This window comes from Haliotis rubra, unplaced genomic scaffold (genome assembly GCF_003918875.1).
Source record: "Haliotis rubra isolate DU_JTF1 unplaced genomic scaffold, ASM391887v1 Scf20, whole genome shotgun sequence".
Taxonomy (NCBI): Eukaryota; Metazoa; Mollusca; class Gastropoda; order Lepetellida; family Haliotidae; genus Haliotis; species Haliotis rubra.
Window position 1 is genome coordinate 3,796,267 of NW_025766003.1, and position 19,644 is coordinate 3,815,910.

The 19,644-nt window shown below is 45.7% G+C and overlaps 1 protein-coding gene across 1 annotated transcript; it reads left to right on the forward strand.

Moving 5' to 3' along the window:
* The first annotated feature begins 15,570 nt into the window (after positions 1 to 15,570).
* Positions 15,571 to 18,507, forward strand: LOC124275525. The gene is made up of 3 exons (XM_046711103.1): positions 15,571 to 15,601; positions 17,502 to 17,611; positions 18,157 to 18,507. The coding sequence occupies exons 1-3, from the start codon at positions 15,571 to 15,573 to the stop codon at positions 18,496 to 18,498; spliced, it is 483 nt and encodes a 160-aa protein (XP_046567059.1). The 3' UTR covers positions 18,499 to 18,507.
* The last annotated feature ends 1,137 nt before the right edge of the window (positions 18,508 to 19,644 follow it).

Consider the following 19,644-nt stretch of genomic DNA (forward strand, 5'->3'; position numbering starts at 1 on the left):
TACTTCTGGCATCAGTGCTACTGTTATTACTTATAGTACTTCTATTCCTACTGCTGCTACTTCTGCCGCTTCTACTTCTGGCATCAGTGCTACTGTTATTACTTATAGTACTTCTATTCCTACTGCTACTACTTCTGCTGCTTCTACTCTGGCATCAGTGCTATTGTTATTACTTATAGTTGCTTCTCATTCCTACTGCTAATCACTACGTTTATTACTGCTTCTGCTTCTACTTCTGGCATCAGTACTACTGTTATTACTTCATAGTACTTCCTATTCCCTACTGCGATACTGCTTACTTGCTATAGCTATACTTCTGGCACTTCCTTGCTCCACTCTGGCTATTACTTATTGCTTTATAGCACTTCTATTCATCCACTTCCTGCCGCTTCCTACTACTACTACTACCGTTATTACCTATTCACTCTATCTCACCGCTACCACTTCCGCTTCTTTCCACTATTCCATCAGTACCTACCTTACTTCTCTATAGCATTCTATCTCACTACCGCTGCCTACTTCCGCTTCTTCTTCTGGCATCCTGCTTCTTCTACTCTGGCGACCCAGTACAATTGTTATTACTTATCAAGCATTTCTATTCCACTTGCTGCTTCGGTTCCACTTCTGGCATCAGTGATAAAGTTATTACTTTATAGTACTTACTGCCTACCACTGCCTCTGCTTCTTCTACCTAAAAATCAGGCCACTGTTAGTACTTATTCACTGGCTCACATCACATTTCACTTGCTTTTCTACTTGCAATCAGCAGCTACTGCCGCATATTACTTATAGTACTTATTCCCACTGCTGCTACTTCCTGCTTCTTCTACTTTCTGCAATCAGTGCTACTGTTATTACTTATAGTAATTCTATCCTACTGCTAACTTCACTTCTGCTGCTTCTACTCTGGCATCAGTACCAACACTGTTATTTATAGTACTTCTATCTCCTACTGCTACACACTCTGCTTCTTCTGCATCAGTGCCACTGTTATTACTTATAGTTCTTCTATTCCTATCACTACTTACTTGCTGCTTCTACTTCTGCATCAGTGCTTACCTGTTATTTACTTTATAGTAGTTCCTATCCCCACTCATACTTCCTCTTCTGCTCACTTTGCTGTGCTGCTTTCATTTGTGGCATCAGGTACTACTGTTCATCTATTTATAGTAACTTCTATTCCTATTCCTAACTACTTCTGCCGCTTCACTCTGGCATCAGTGCCACTCCTATTACTTCTAGTAATTTCTTCCTATTCCCACTGCCACTTACTTCCTTTGCTTTTCTAATTTCCTGGCATCAGTGCTACTGTTATTACTTATAGTAATTCTATTCCTACTCAAGCAATACTACTCTTCGCTTCTATTTTGGCATCAGTGCTACTGTTATTACTTATAGTGTACTTATTCCTACCTGCTGCTACTTGCTGTTCTCACTTCTGCATCAGTAACCAATTGTTATTACTTATAGTTTCTCTTATTCCTACTGCTACTACTCTGCTGCTTCTACTTGGCATCAGTGCCATACTGTTATTACCTAGGTAATTCTATTCCACTGCTGCTACTTCCCCTGTCGTTTGCACTCTGGCATCAGTGCTAATTGTTATTACTTTATAGTATCTCTATTCCTACTGCTGCTACTTCTGCTGTTTTCTACTTTTGCATCAGTGCCACTGTTATGTACTTATAGTACTTCTATTCCCACTGCTTCTACTCTGCTGTTTCTACTTTCTAATCAGTGCTACTTTTTATAGTTAGTCCTTCATATTTGCCGCTTCTATTCCTACTACTACTTCTTATAGTGCTTCTATTCTACCTACTACTCTGCCGCTTGTACTGGCATCAGTACTTTATAGTACTTTTCTATTCCCACTGCTGCTACTTCTGCCGCTTCTACTCTGGCATCAGTGCTATTTCAGCATTACTTATAGTACTCTATTCCTACTGCTGCTACTCTGCCGCTTCTACTCTGGTGCATCATTGTTAATTACTTGGCACTTCCCTTCCTACTGCTACTACTTCTGCTGCTTCTAATTTCTGGCATCAGTGCTACTCATATTACTTTATTACTTCTATTCCTTCTGCTGCTACTCTGCTACTACTTCCCTGTCAGCTGTTACTGTGGTGATATTGCCACAATATGTACTTCTTATAGTACCGCTATTCCCATCATGCTCAGCTGCTTGTCAGTTCACCCCACTTCAGCATCAGTGCTACTGTTATTACTTTTATAGTACTTTATAATTCTACTGCTACTACTTCTGCTCGCTTCTACTTCCTGGCATCAGTGCTACTCGTTATTACTTATATTACTCACCTCTATTCCCACTGCTGCTATGCCACTTCCTGCCGCTTCACTTGGCTGGCAATCAGTGCCACTGTTATTACTTTTATCGTAATTCTATTCCTACTGCTACCACTACTTGCCGCTTCTACTCTGGCATCAGTGATACTGTTATTACTTATAGTACTTTCTATTCCTACTGCTGCTACTTCTGCTTGCCAATTTCTACTCTGGCATCAGTGCTACCGTTATTACTTATAGTACTTTTATTCCTACTGCTGCTACTCTGCCGCTTCTACTCTTGGGGGCGGTGGGGTAGCCTAATGGTTAAAGGTTGGCTCGTCACGCCGGAAGACCCGGGTTCGAATCCCCACATGGGTACAATGTGTGAAGACCATTTCTGGTGTCCCCGCCGTGATGTTGCTGGAATATTGCTAACAGCGGCGTAAAACCAAACTCAGTCAGTCAGTCACTCTACTTCTGGCATCAGTGCTACTGTTATTACTTATAGTACCTCTATTCCCACTGCTACCACTTCTGCCGCTTTCTACTTTGGCATCAAATTGCTACTACTTATAGTAACTCTATCCCACTGCTACCACTTCTGCTTCTTCTCCCAGCATCAGTGCTACTGTTATTCTATAGTACTTCTATTCCCACTGCTACCACTCTGCTATTTCTGGCATCAGTATTATTACTTATAGTACTTCCTATTCCCACTGCTACTACTCTGCTGCACCTACTTCTGGCATCAGTACTCACTGTTATTACTTATAGTACTTCTATTCCTACTGCTGCTACTTCTGCCAGCTTCTACTCTGGCATCAGTGCTACCGTTATTACTTATAGTACTTCTATTCCTAGTACTTCTAGATTCCCACTGCTGCTACTAGCTTCCGCTTCTACTTCTGGCATCAGTGCCACTGTTATTACTTATGCTTCTATTCCCATGGGTGCTACTACTTCTGCTGCTTCTACTTCTGGCATCAGTGCTCTGCCAGTCCAGTCACTGTTATTACTTATAGTACTTCTATTCCTACTGCTACTACTTCTGCCGCTTCTACTTCTGGCATCAGTGCTACTGTTATTACTTATAGTACTTCTATTCCTACTGCTACTACTTCTGCTGCTTCTACTTCTGGCATCAGTGCTACTGTTATTACTTATAGTACTTCTATTCCTACTGCTACTACTTCTGCTGCTTCTACAATTACTGCCTCATTCACTACAGTATATGTCTTGTACCCCAGTGACGTAGAGCCTCACTCACTACAGTATATGGCTTGTACCCCAGTGACGTAGAGCCTCACTCACTGCAGTATATGTCTTGTACCCCAGTGACGTGGAGCCTCACTCACTACAGTATATGTCTTGCACCCCAGTAACGTGGAGCCTCACTCAGTACAGTATATGTTTGTACACCAGTCACGTGGAGCAACACTCAGTACAGTGCATGTCTTGTACCCAAGTTGCGGGGAGCCTCACTCACTACAGTATATGTCTTGTACCCCAGTGACGTGGAGCCTCACTCACTACAGTATATGTCTTGTACCCCAGTGACGTGGAGCCTCACTCACCCTAGTCCATGTCTGGTACCCCAGTGACGAGGAGCCACACTCACCACTGTGCATGTCTTGTACCCCAGTTGCGGGGAGCCTCACTTACTACAGCATATGTCTTGTATCCCAGTTGCGGGGAGCCTCACTCACTACAGTATATGTCTTGAACCCCAGTGACGTTGAACCTCACTCACCACAGTGCATGTCTTGTAACCCCTGTGACGTGGGGAGCCTCACTCACTACAGTATATGTCTTGTACCCCAGTGACGTGGGAGCCTCACTCACTAAAGTATTTGCTTGTACTCCAGTGACGTGAAGCCTCACTCACTACAGTATATGTCTTGTACCCCAGTGACGTGGAGCAACAATCACCACAGTGCATGTCTAGTACCCAGTGACGTGGAGCCTCACTTACCACAGTGCATCTCTTGCACCCCAGTGACGTGGAGCCTAACTCACTACAGTATATGTCTTGTACCCCAGTGACGGGGAGCCTCACTCACTACAGTACAGTATATGTCTGTACCCCAGTGACGTGGAGCCTCACTCACTACAGTGCATGCCTTGTAACCCATTGACGTGGAGCCTCACTCATTACAATACAGTATATGTCTAGTACCTCAGTGACGTGGAGCCTCACTCACTACAGTGCATGTCTTGTACCCAAATGACGTGGAGCCTCACTTACTACAGTATATGACTTGTTCCCCAGTGACGACGAGCCTCACTCACTACAGTATATGACTTGTACCCCAGTGACGTGGAGCAACACTCAGTACAGTATATGTCTTTTACCCCAGTGACGTGGAGCAACACTCGCCACAGTGCATGTCTTGTACCCCAGTTTCGGGGAGCCTCACTCACTACAGCATATGCCTTGTACCCCAGTTGCGGGGAGCCTCACTCACTACAGTATATGTCTTGTACCCCAGTGACGTGGAGCCTCACTCACTACAGTATATATCTTGTACCCCAGTGACGTGGAGCAACACTCGCCACAGTGCATGTCTTGTACCCCAATTGCGGGGAGCCTCACTCACTACAGTATATGTCTTGTACCCCAGTGACGTGGAGCCTCACTCACTACAGTATATGTCTTGTACCCCAGTGACGTGGAGCCTCACTCACTACAGTATATGTCTTGTACCCCAGTGACGTAGAGCCTCACTCACTACAGTGCATGTCTTTTACCCCCGTGACGTGGAGCCTCACTTACTACAGTGCATGTCTTGTACCCCAGTGACGTGGAACCTCACTCACTACTGTATATGTCTTGTACCCCTGTGGCGGGGAGCTTCACTTACTACGGTATATGTCTTGTAACCCAGTCACGTGGAGCCTCACTCACTACACTATATGTCTTGTACCCCAGTGACGTGGAGCCTCACTCACTATAGTATATGTCTTGTACCCCAGTGACGTGGAGCCTCACTCACTACAGTATATGTTTTGTACCCCAGTGACGTGGAGCCTCACTCACCACAGTGCATGTCTTGTACCCCATTCACGTGGAGCCTCACTCACTACAGTATATGTCTTATACCCCAGTTGCGGGGAGACCCTCACTCACTACACTATATGTCTTGTACCACTGCGGCGTGGATTGCCTCACTTGCTACAGTGCATGTCTTTGTACCCCAGTGACGTGGAGCCTCACTCACTACAGTATATGTCGTGTACCCCATTGACGTGGAGCCACACTCATTACAGTATATGACTTGTACCCCATTGACGTGGAGCCTCACTCAGTACAGTATATGTCTTATACCCAAATTGTGGGGACCCTCACTCACTACACTATATGTCTTGTACCCCAGTGACGTGGAGCCTCACTCACTATAGTATATGTCTTGTACCCCAGTGACGTGGAGCCTCACTCACTACAGTATATGTCGTGTACCCCATTGACGTGGAGCCTCACTCACTACAGTATATGTCTTGTACCCCAGTTGCGGGGAGCCTCACTCACTACAGTATATGTCTTGTACCCCAGTGACGTAGGGCCTCACTCACTACAGTATATGTCTTGTACCCCAGTGACGTGGAGCCTCACTCACTACAGTATATGTCTTGTACCACTGCGGCGGGGAGCCTCACTCACTACAGTGCATGTTTTGTACCCCATTGACGTGGAGCCTCACTCACTACAGTATATGTCTTGTACCCCTGTGACGTGGAGCCACACTCACTACAGTGCATGTCGTGTACCCCAGTGACGTGGAGCCACACTCATTACAGTATATGACTTGTACCCCATAAACGTGGAGCCTCACTCAGTACAGTATATGTCTTTTACCCCAATGACGTGGAGCAAGAATCCTCACAGTGCATATCTAGTACCCAGTGACGTGGAGCCTCACTCCCAGTGATATGTCTTGTACCTCACTCACTACAGTATATGTCTTGTACCCCAGTGACGTGGAGCCTCACTCACCCTAGTCCATGTCTGGTACCCCAGTGACGAGGAGCCACACTCACCACTGTGCATGTCTTGTACCCCAGTTGCGGGGAGCCTCACTTACTACAGCATATGTCTTGTATCCCAGTTGCGGGGAGCCTCACTCACTACAGTATATGTCTTGAACCCCAGTGACGTTGAACCTCACTCACCACAGTGCATGTCTTGTACCCCTGTGGCGGGGAGCCTCACTCACTACAGTATATGTCTTGTACCCCAGTGACGTGGAGCCTCACTCACTACAGTATTTGCTTGTACTCCAGTGACGTGGAGCCTCATTCACTACAGTATATGTCTTGTACCCCAGTGACGTGGAGCAACAATCACCACAGTGCATGTCTAGTACCCAGTGACGTGGAGCCTCACTTACCACAGTGCATCTCTTGCACCCCAGTGACGTGGAGCCTAACTCACTACAGTATATGTCTTGTACCCCAGTGGCGGGGAGCCTGACTCACTAGAGTATATGTCTAGTACCCCAGTGACGTGGAGCCTCACTTACTACAGTGCATGTCTTGTAACCCATTGACGTGGAGCCTCACTCATTACAGTATATGTCTTGTAGCTCAGTGACGTGGAGCCTCACTCACTACAGTGCATGTCTTGTACCCAAATGACGTGGAGCCTCACTTACTACAGTATATGACTTGTTCCCCAGTGACGTGGAGCCTCACTCACTACAGTATATGACTTGTACCCCATTGACGTGGAGCAACACTCAGTACAGTATATGTCTTTTACCCCAGTGACGTGGAGCAACACTCGCCACAGTGAATGTCTTGTACCCCAGTTTCGGGGAGCCTCACTCACTACAGTATATGTCTTGTATCCCAGTGACGGGGAGCCTCACTCACTACAGTATATGTCTTGTACCCCAGTGACGTGGGAGCCTCACTCACTACAGTATATGTTTTGTACCCCAGTGACGTGGAGCCTCACTCACTAAAGTATATGACTTGTACCCCAGTGACGTGGAGCCTCACTCACTACAGTATATGTCTTGTACCCAAGTCGTGGGGAGCCTCACTCACTACAGTATATGTCTTGTACACCATTGACGTGGAGCCTCACTCACTACAGTATATGACTTGTACCCCAGCGACGTGGAGCCTCACTCACTACAGTATATATCTTGTACCCCAGTCACGTGGAGCAACACTCGCCACAGTGCATGTCTTGTACCCCAATTGCGGGGAGCCTCACTCACTATAGTATATGTCTTGTACCCCAGTGACGTGGAGCCTCACTTACTACAGTATATGTCTTGTACACTAGTGGCTGGATCCTCACTCACTACAGTATATGTTTTGTACCCCAGTGACGTAGAGCCTCACTCACTACAGTGCATGTCTTGTACCCCAGTGACGTGGAGCCTCACTCACCACAGTGCATGTCTTGTACCCCTGTGGCGGGGAGCCTCACTCACTACAGTATATGTCTTATACCCCAGTTGCGGGAAGCCTCACTCACTACAGTATATGTCTTGTACCCCAGTGACGTAGGGCCTCACTCACTACAGTATATGTCTTGTACCCCAGTGACGTGGAGCCTCACTGACTACAGTATATGTCTTGTACCACTGCGGCGGGGAGCCTGACTCACTAGAGTATATGTCTAGTACCCCAGTGACGTGGAGCCTCACTCACTACAGTATATGTCTTGTAACCCATTGACGTGGAGCCTCACTCATTACAGTATATGTCTTGTAGCTCAGTGACGTGGAGCCTCACTCACTACAGTGCATGTCTTGTACCCAAATGACGTGGAGCCTCACTTACTACAGTATATGACTTGTTCCCCAGTGACGTGGAGCCTCACTCACTACAGTATATGACTTGTACCCCAGTGACGTGGAGCAACGCTCAGTACAGTATATGTCTTTTACCCCAGTGACGTGGAGCAACACTCGCCACAGTGCAAATCTTGTACCCCCAGTTTCGGGGAGCCTCACTCACTACACTATATGTCTTGTATCCCAGTTGCGGAAGCCTCACTCACTACAGTATATGTTTTGTACCCCATTGACGTGGAGCCTCACTCACTACAGTATATGTCTTATACCCCAGTTGCAGGGAGCCTCACTCACTACAGTATATGTCTTGTACCACTGCGGCGGGGAGCCTCACTTGCTACATTGCATGTTTTGTACCCCAGTGACGTGGAGCCTCACTCACTACAGTATATGTCTTGTACCCCTGTGACGTGGAGCCACACTCACCACAGTGCATGTCTTGTACCCCAGTGACGTGGAGCCTCACTCAGTAGAGTATATGTCTTATACCCCAGTTGCGGGGAGCCTCACTCACTACAGTATATGTCTTGTACCCCAGTGACGTGGAGCCTCACTCACTATAGTATATGTCTTGTACTCCAGTGACGTGGAGCCTCACTCACTACAGTATATGTCGTGTACCCCATTGACGTGGAGCCTCACTCACTACAGTATATGTCTTATACCCCAGTTGCGGGGAGCCTCACTCACTACAGTATATGTCTTGTACCCCAGTGACGTAGGGCCTCACTCACTACAGTATATGTCTTGTACCCCAGTGACGTGGAGCCTCACTCACTACAGTATATGTCTTGTACCACTGCGGCGGGGAGCCTCACTTGCTACAGTGCATGTTTTGTACCCCATTGACGTGGAGCCTCACTCACTACAGTATATGTCTTGTACCCCTGTGACGTGGAGCCACACTCACTACAGTGCATGTCGTGTACCCCAGTGACGTGGAGCCTCACTTACTACAGCATATGTCTTGTATCCCAGTTGCGGGGAGCCTCACTCACTACAGTATATGTCTTGAACCCCAGTGACGTTGAACCTCACTCACCACAGTGCATGTCTTGTACCCCTGTGGCGGGGAGCCTCACTCACTACAGTATATGTCTTGTACCCCAGTGACGTGGAGCCTCCTCACTCACTACAGTATATGTCTTGTACCCCAGTGACGTGGAGCCTCACTCACTACAGTATATGTCTTGTACCCCAGTGACGTGGAGCCTCACTCACTACAGTATATGTCTTGTACCCCAGTTGACGGGGAGCCTCACTCACTACAGTATATGTCTTGTACCCCAGTGACGTGGGAGCCTCACTCACTACAGTATATGTCTTGTACCCCAGTGACGTGGAGCCTCACTCACTACAGTATATGTCTTGTACCACTGTGGCGTGGAGCCTCACTCACTACAGTATATGTCTTGTACCCCAGTGACGTGGAGCCTCACTCACTACAGTATATGTCTTGTACCCCAGTTGCGACCTCTTTCCACTATTGGAAGTGACGTGGAGCCTCACTCATTACAGTAGTATATGTCTTGTACCCCAGTGACGTGGAGCCTCACTCACTACAGTGCATGTCTATGATGACGTGGAGTACCCTACAGTATATGTCTTGACAGTGGCGGGAGCCTCACTCACTACAGTATATGTCTTGTACCCCAGTGACGTGGAGCCTCACTCACTACAGTATATGTCTTGTACCCCAGTGACGTGGAGCAATCCTCACTCACTACAGTATATGTCTTTTACCCCAGTGACGTGGAGCAACACTCGCCACAGTGCATATGTCTTGTACCCCAGTTTCGGGAGCCTCACTCACTACAGTATATGTCTTGTATCCCAGTTGTGGAGCCTCACTCACTACAGTATATGTTTTGTACCCCATTGACGTGGAGCCTCACTCACTACAGTATATGTCTTATACCCCAGTTGACGTGGAGCCTCACTCACTACAGTATATGTCTTGTACCACTGCGGTGGGAGCCTCACTTGCTACATTGCATGTTTTGTACCCCAGTGACGTGGAGCCTCACTCACTACAGTATATGTCTTGTACCCCTGTGACGTGGAGCCACACTCACCACAGTGCATGTCTTGTACCCCAGTGACGTGGAGCCTCACTCAGTAGAGTATATGTCTTATACCCCAGCCAGGGGAGCCTCACTCACTACAGTATATGTCTTGTACCCCAGTGACGTGGAGCCTCACTCACTACAGTATATGTCTTGTACCCCAGTGACGTGGAGCCTCACTCACTACAGTATATGTCTTGTACCCCATTGACGTGGAGCCTCACTCACTACAGTATATGTCTTGTACCCCAGTTGACGTGGAGCCTCACTCACTACAGTATATGTCTTGTACCCCAGTGACGTGGAGCCTCACTCACTACAGTATATGTCTTGTACCCCAGTGACGTGGAGCCTCACTCACTACAGTATATGTCTTGTACCACTGCGGCGGGGAGCCTCACTTGCTACAGTGCATGTTTTGTACCCCATTGACGTGGAGCCTCACTCACTACAGTATATGTCTTGTACCCCTGTGACGTGGAGCCACACTCACTACAGTGCATGTCGTGTACCCCAGTGACGTGGAGCCCTCACACTACAGTATATGTCTTGTATCCCAGTTGCGGGGAGCCTCACTCACTACAGTATATGTCTTGTACCCCAGTGACGTGGAGCCTCACTCACTACAGTATATGTCTTGTACCCCAGTGGCGTGGAGCCTCACTCACTACAGTATATGTCTTGTACCCCAGTGACGTGGAGCCTCACTCACTACAGTATATGTCTTGTACTCCAGTGACGTGGAGCCTCACTCACTACAGTATATGTCTTGTACCCCAGTGACGTGGAGCAACACTCACCACAGTGCATGTCTAGTACCCAGTGACGTGGAGCCTCACTTACCACAGTGCATCTCTTGCACCCCAGTGACGTGGAGCCTAACTCACTACAGTATATGTCTTGTACCCCAGTGGCGGGGAGCCTCACTCACTACAGTATATGTCTTGTACCCCAGTGACGTGGAGCCTCACTCACTACAGTGCATGTCTTGTAACCCATTGACGTGGAGCCTCACTCATTACAGTATATGTCTTGTACCTCAGTGACGTGGAGCCTCACTCACTACAGTGCATGTCTTGTACCCAAATGACGTGGAGCCTCACTACAGTGACAGTGGGGCCCTCATACAGTATACTTGTACCCCAGTGACGTGGAGCCTCACTCACTACAGTATATGACTTGTACCCCAGTGACGTGGAGCAACACTCAGTACAGTATATGTCTTGTACCCCAGTGACGTGGAGCAACACTCACCACAGTGCATGTCTTGTACCCCAGTGACGTGACGGGAGCCTCACTCATTACAGTGCATATGTCTTGTACCCCAGTTTCGGGGAGCCTCACTCACTACAGTATATGTCTTGTATCCCAGTTGCGGGGAGCCTCACTCACTACAGTATATGTTTTGTACCCCAGTGACGTGGAGCCTCACTCACTACAGTATATGTCTTGTACCCCAGTGACGTGGAGCCTCACTCACTACAGTATATGTCTTGTACCCCATTGACGTGGAGCCTCACTCACTACAGTATATGTCTTGTACCCCAGCGACGTGGAGCCTCACTCACTACAGTATATGTCTTGTACCCCAGTGACGTGGAGCAACACTCACTACAGTGCATGTCTTGTACCCCAGTGGCGGGGAGCCTCACTCACTACAGTATATGTCTTGTACCCCAGTGACGTGGAGCCTCACTCACTACAGTATATGTCTTGTACCCCAGTTGCGTGGAGCCTCACTCACTACAGTATATGTCTTGTACCCCAGTGACGTGGAGCCTCACTCACTACAGTGCATGTCTTGTACCCCAGTGACGTGGAGCCTCACTCACCACAGTGCATGTCTTGTACCCCTGTGGCGGGGAGCCTCACTCACTACAGTATATGTCTTATACCCCAGTGTTGCGGGAGCCTCACTCACTACAGTATATGTCTTGTACCCCAGTGACGTGGAGCCTCACTCACTACAGTATATGTCTTGTACCCCAGTGACGTGGAGCCTCACTCACTACAGTATATGTCTTGTACCACTGTGGCGGGGAGCCTGACTCACTAGAGTATATGTCTAGTACCCCAGTGACGTGGAGCCTCACTCACTACAGTGCATGTCTTGTAACCCATTGACGTGGAGCCTCACTCATTACAGTATATGTCTTGTAGCTCAGTGACGTGGAGCCTCACTCACTACAGTGCATGTCTTGTACCCAAATGACGTGGAGCCTCACTTACTACAGTATATGACTTGTTCCCCAGTGACGTGGAGCCTCACTCACTACAGTATATGACTTGTACCCCAGTGACGTGGAGCAACACTCAGTACAGTATATGTCTTTTACCCCAGTGACGTGGAGCAACACTCGCCACAGTGCATGTCTTGTACCCCAGTTTCGGGGAGCCTCACTCAGTACAGTATATGTCTTGTATCCCAGTTGCGGGGAGCCTCACTCACTACAGTATATGTCTTGTACCCCAGTGACGGGAGCCTCACTCACTACAGTATATGTCTTGTACCCCAGTGACGTGGAGCCTCACTCACTACAGTATATGTCTTGTACCCCAGTGACGTGGAGCCTCACTCACTCACTACAGTATATGTCTTGTACCCCATGTCTTGTACTCCCAGTGCGTGGAGCCTCACTTACTACAAGTATATGACTTGTTCCCCGGTGACGTGGGCCTCACTCACTACTGGTATATGTCTTGTACCCCAGTTGCGGGGAGCCTCACTCACTACAGTATATGTCTTGTACCCCAGTGACGTGGAGCCTCACTCACTACAGTATATGTCTTGTACCCCAGTGACGTGGAGCCTCACTCACTACAGTATATGTCTTGTACCCCAGTGACGTGGAGCCTCACTCACTACAGTATATGTCTTGTACCCCAGTGACGTGGAGCCTCACTCACTACAGTATATGTCTTGTACCCCAATTGACGTGGAGCCTCACTCACTACAGTATATGTCTTGTACCCCAGTGACGTGGAGCCTCACTCACTACAGTATATGTCTTGTACCCCAGTTGCGGGGAGCCTCACTCACTACAGTATATGTCTTGTACCCCAGTGACGTGGAGCCTCACTCACTACAGTATATGTCTTGTACCCCAGTGACGTGGAGCCTCACTCACTACAGTATATGTCTTGTACCCCTGTGACGTGGGAGCCTCACTCACTACAGTATATGTCTTATACCCCAGTTGCGGGGAGCCTCACTCACTACAGTATATGTCTTGTACCCCAGTGACGTAGGGCCTCACTCACTACAGTATATGTCTTGTACCCCAGTGACGTGGAGCCTCACTCACTACAGTATATGTCTTGTACCACTGCGGCGGGGAGCCTCACTTGCTACAGTGCATGTTTTGTACCCCAGTGACGTGGAGCCTCACTCACTACAGTATATGTCTTGTACCCCTGTGACGTGGAGCCACACTCACTACAGTGCATGTCTTGTACCCCAGTGACGTGGAGCCTCACTCACTACAGTATATGTCTTGTACCCCAGTGACGTGGAGCCTCACTCACTACAGTATATGTCTTGTACCCCAGTTGCGGGGAGCCTCACTCACTACAGTATATGTCTTGTACCCCAGTGACGTGGAGCCTCACTCACTACAGTATATGTCTTGTACCCCAGTGACGTGGAGCCTCACTCACTACAGTATATGTCTTGTACCCCAGTGACGTGGAGCCTCACTCACTACAGTATATGTCTTATACCCCAGTTGCGGGGAGCCTCACTCACTACAGTATATGTCTTGTACCCCTGTGGCGGGGAGCCTCACTCACTACAGTATATGTCTTGTACCCCAGTGGCGTGGAGCCTCACTTACTACAGTATATGTCTTGTACCCCTGTGACGTGGAGCCTCACTCACTACAGTATATGTCTTGTACTCCAGTGACGTGGAGCCTCACTCACTACAGTATATGTCTTGTACTCCAGTGACGTGGAGCCTCACTCACTACAGTATATGTCTTGTACCCCATAAACGTTGAGCAACAATCACCACAGTGCATGTCTAGTACCCAGTGACGTGGAGCCTCACTTACCACAGTGCATCTCTTGCACCCCAGTGACGTGGAGCCTCACTCGGTACAGCATATGTCTTGTACCCAAGAGGCGGGGAGCCTGACTCACTAGAGTATATGTCTTGTACCCCAGTGACGTGGAGCCTCACTCACTACAGTATATGTCTTGTACCCCAGTGACGTGGAGCCTCACTCACTACAGTAAATGTCTTGTACCCCAGTTGCGGGGAGCAACACTCACTACAGTGCATGTCTTGACGTACGGCTTGAAAGCAAGGACATAATCTTTGAATCATAACGGCACATGCAGTTTTTTCCACGTAATCTGACAAGTTTAAAGCGATGAAAACTTTAATAGATGAAACTGAACATAATCAATCCGATATTCAATAAGATATTTTATTTTCATTTGAGGAGTAATGGCAGTTTTTTTCATAAAATAATGTTCACACCCTGCAGACACTTTAGCATCAATTTTGGCAGTCATGTTCTTGCGTCATCGACTATCGGCTAGGCTGCAAGGTACACACAGGAGGTTTTCACAATGTTACTGCAGCTGCAGTGAAACACACTCCACTCACCTAACATGAACACCAACACAAGGTGTTCATTGGGAGTGCCTCTGTCCGGATTCACAATTTTCACAGTGACTGTAGCTATTATCGGGAACAATTATCAGGTGAAATTAGTCTGACCTTTATAACTTGATAGCTATGAGGTAATTCCCGGATCGGATGAACTATTACCGCTGTACATCAAGGCTGGATCTCGCTAATGCTCCTTTGTCGTGGGAACATTATCGGAAGTAATCAGTGGCGTTTCGTGTTTTCTCACAAAATAGCAAAATCAAATTGTTCGATTTACTACAAATTACCCAATACCATGTTAAATTATACAATTTTTTACATTTTCTGATTTGACATTTAGAAACAAATCTCTCACGAAAACATTTTGGAGACAATTCAGATACCTCCCTTACTCTGTTTAGTGCGTGTTGCTATTGTGTGTTCATATTAACTCACGTGACACATAAACAGAATTGTTTCCTCAATTTCCCAGCTGGAGTTGTAAAGCACGTTTCAGCCTGAGTGTTGGGCCATGCTGTAGTCAGACAAAACGTTCGTAATGTTGTGAGCCACCGTAACTAAACTAATGTCCAAAAGAAACGATACCAAACATTTTCAATATATTTTTAAATTCAGTATTCCGTTTTGTATGCTAACACACGCACACTGACGTCGCTAGACGGTTGTCTAACAGGTTGGACAAAATACAGGCCAAGAAGGCGGGAGACCACGTGTGAACACGCCTTTTGAAAACCCTCACATCCGGGTACTTTATCTCCGCAACCCCTTCATAACGGTGACGTTAACGGTAAGGATGGCACTCGGACACATGATCGAAGCCCTCCGTAAGTATAATAAACTAACTCTGTACCGTTCTATAAAACATGACGCAAATTTTGAACTTTACCTCTCGTGTTTACCAGTGAAAGTTTACTGTATTGCCCTTTCATCACTCCGCTGCTCCAGTCATATATTATTAATTGAACAAGGTAGGAAACTAGGTTTAGCTAGGGAAGAAAGGTTATGTCCTTTGTGTGTGGTTAGAAATATTGAATCAGAATATCATTTTTGTTTAGTATGCCCATTTTATGATGGACTGAGACGAGCTATTATTCCTGCCTATTATCATACATTCCCTTCGGAAAACAAATTTAAACAGTTGATAGCAAGTAAAAATGTCCATGTGTTATCATTGCTTGCAAAGTATGTATTCTTAGCGTTCAAACTACGAGCACGTTTCCTGTCATTGCATGAATGATATATATATATGTGTATGTATGTATGTATATGTATGTATATACATATATGTATGTGTGTGTATGTGTGTATATGTATATGTCGCAGGCGCTTGGTGGTGTAATACACTGTATCTTCTGTATGTATAATGGGCCAGTGGCCCCCCATACTGTCAATAAACTCTCTCTCAACTCAAAGATATTAGTCCGAGCACACGTTTGTGATAGTGTGTTTAGCTATGTGGTTGCATTACTCTTATGCAATGACACTCGCATTAATTTCAATATGCATTTTATACCAGGGTTCGATGCATTAAATTCGTGACATTCATGTAATGACTTACGATATCAATATACATTGCGGTCATTATTATTCCAAGATGATTTAACTATCCTCTAGCTTTTTGTAATATTACTTTCTTCTATAGATTTGAACGAGCGAGAAATAGCAGTGAAAGTGAATGTGGACGACCTATGCAGACTAGCAGGCCTTACCCAAGGCAGAGGAAGGAAGGTTCCACCGTCAGTAAAGGTAATGTCGTTATTTTGCTTTTTGTTACGTTGCATTTTGGTAGTGTTTTAAAGATTTGTCACAATATCCACAATGTTGATATCCAAGATTGCTATAATTCAGAGAGAGAGAGAGAGAGAGAGAGAGAGAGAGAGAGAGAGAGAGAGAGAGAGAGAGAGAGAGAGAGAGAGAGAGAGAGAGAGAGAGAGAGAGAGAGAGAGATGCTTGTTTTTAAAATTTACCAAACAAATCCTTTATTCTTTAGGCATCCGTCCGTTATGATGTAAGGGAACTTGCTGAATCTGATGAACCAACGAAATGGGATTTTACGCTGAGGTAAAATTGTATACTTCAGTCTGTACACTTGCTTTAGAATATGTTTAAAAATGTCGTATACAGTTATAACTAGAAAACTATAAACCTAGACCACAAGAAAATCATTTTCTTTTCAGATTTGATCATCCTATTAACCGAGAGGTAACAAAAAAAGCGAAACAACTCATCAACAGCCGGGAGGAGCAGCAAGTCAACGACAAATATTTTAAACGTGCGTTTACGACCTGACAAGAAATAAGCATTGATAATAGTATTGCTGTAAACACAACTGATGTAAACAATGAACATGTACTTTCCATAACTGACTCATTGATGAAACATCTGTAAATTATCTATAACCATGTTTATTCACCACTATTCACTCACTCACTCACCTACTCAGTTCACTCCACCCGTGAAGGTCCGGGTTAGAATGAACCTTCAGTAACCCATGCTTGTCGTAAGAGGCGATTAACGGTATCGGGTGGTCAAGATCGCTGGCTTGGTTGACACATGTCATCGGTTCCCAATTGCGCAGATCGATGCCCATGCTGTTGATCACTGTATCAACTTACAGACCGCTGCCATATAGCTGGAATATTGCTGAATGCGGCGTAAAACTAAACTCACTCACTTCCTTAAATAAGCAATGAATACAATTGAAATACAAAAACATATTTGCAGAGGCAGCCGTGACCTACTTTCATTGCTTAAAGTCGACTTTTAAGAAGAAGGAGAAGGGGGTGTTGCAGGACTGCAGGAAAAAGCTAAAAAGACAGCAGAGGAAAGCAAACGTAAGTTGCAATATATACAAACAGAACAATGATTTGTGTTGACTGCATTTGCATTTTAGTATACTAGAATGCAGTTTTTGTGTTTGTTTGAATCCATTTAATAAAACTTCGACAAATTACACGAGAAGCTTTTTAATTGAACTACTGATTCTGATAGTACTTCCATAAAGACACAACATCGTTAAAACTTAAGACAAATTAGATCAATATTAATGAAACCAGTGGTTATTTAAAACAGACACGGAACTATTGTCGATTAAGTTTTGCACAGTTGCGTCGTGTCGTTTGTTACGTCCCATAACAGTTGCAAATCTTGGGATCATGTTTTTGTGCCTCCACGTTATTTTCTTATTTCATACCCAAGTTTGGCTACCTTTACCGCCAACACTTTCAGCAAATTAGTATAAGATAGATGTAGTGAAGTTTATTTGTCGGTAGTGGTTAATCTGAAATGACAAATAGGGATATTACAGATTTTTTGGTCACGCATAAAAAATGGTAACCTCTTGAAGCTGTATTATTATAATATCATGGTTTCCTTGCAGAAACGCAACCGCAGGCGAACGGCTCTCCGTGTGTTAGAAGGAAAAATGCCAACGGACGAGGTGTCCAAATTACAGAGACTGCTGCAATCAAATGAGTATATCTCGAGTGAGGAGGACTTCTCCGAAGAAGGAGAAGATGAAAACGAGGCAGCCAAACATTTCCTTTTAAGACCGTTGCCTTGGGGATCAGAGTTTGTGGATCGGCACTTCAAACGCCTAGATGGACACTCAAGGCGGATGTCCAAAAGGCATGGCGGGCCTGCATTCCTTGTCCGAACATATGGCCTGCCCAGTGAACGGATGCCACCATCAGATGCCCCAGACTATGCCTTACGGGCATAAAACACCGCATACAAGGACTCATATAAGTACCACAATAAATCATTTGATATGACATTGTTTGTTATCGTCTATATTTGCGTTATTGAAACAGCTGTGGCCAAGCTCAGTGTTATTGCATGAAGTGTAGATCAAGCCTGTATGTCAAGACTAACGCTATAGGTAGTCTTTGAAAGTATATCACTTGAATATAGAGCTACTTGGAAAAGAGAATCAGTGAGATGGGAGATACAGTGGAAAAGTTAGTCTTGCTTATTCATGGTTGTTATATTTACAGTAAAGGCTGAGCGGAATGGGTAATAACATGGTTAAACCACTATGAGGCTATTAAAAAGGGCCACGTGTTGTGCAATGATATTTCAATTATGTAACTCCCAGAATTACAGTTTACACATCAGTTCGAGCTGCATAAACATTGAAATTAAGAGTCGGATAGTTGGGGGTATTTGCCTGTGCTCTAACAGAAATATAGGACTATTCTGTCGGGATATATCTAGGGACACCTGTGAGGACAAAGGGGATCTCATTTTGTTCATCGCTGTGCTTTTGATCCTCGATACAGGCAGCGCATTACAAGACGTAACTGATACTGGTAGGAAGCGCGAATGCAACATGAGAAGGCGTGTTAGCTTGCATAATACTGCTTTCTTGGCTACACCAGTTAATTGATAAGATTAATGAGGTCACATGAACGATAATTTCAAACGTATCAAAATATGTGAAAATGAAGTAACATGAAACAAGTATTTCAAAACATGGAAACATATGACCATCTTGCCTGAGCACAGGTCACATGAACATGTATGAACCGTTCATATACGTACCCCTGAAATCCGGTATGATGCATAAATATCTAAGGCATGTAAACATTTGCAAATTTGAAAATTTACATGTGTTTCCCCACCTAAGGAAATACCCATATTTTCAACCATAGTAAACTTAGAACGGAATCGGACATTTCCACACCCACTGAAATTCACAGGAATGCATTGGAAATACTGTATGATCATGTATTTACCGGGGTATCTGTTTTACAATTCATGTTTGGAAATCCCTGACAATCCGGTCATGGCATACATGAACGAGGTGCTTGTGCATACGAAAATGTGTGATGAGCATATGTTTCAAAGGTATAGATTCATATGAAAT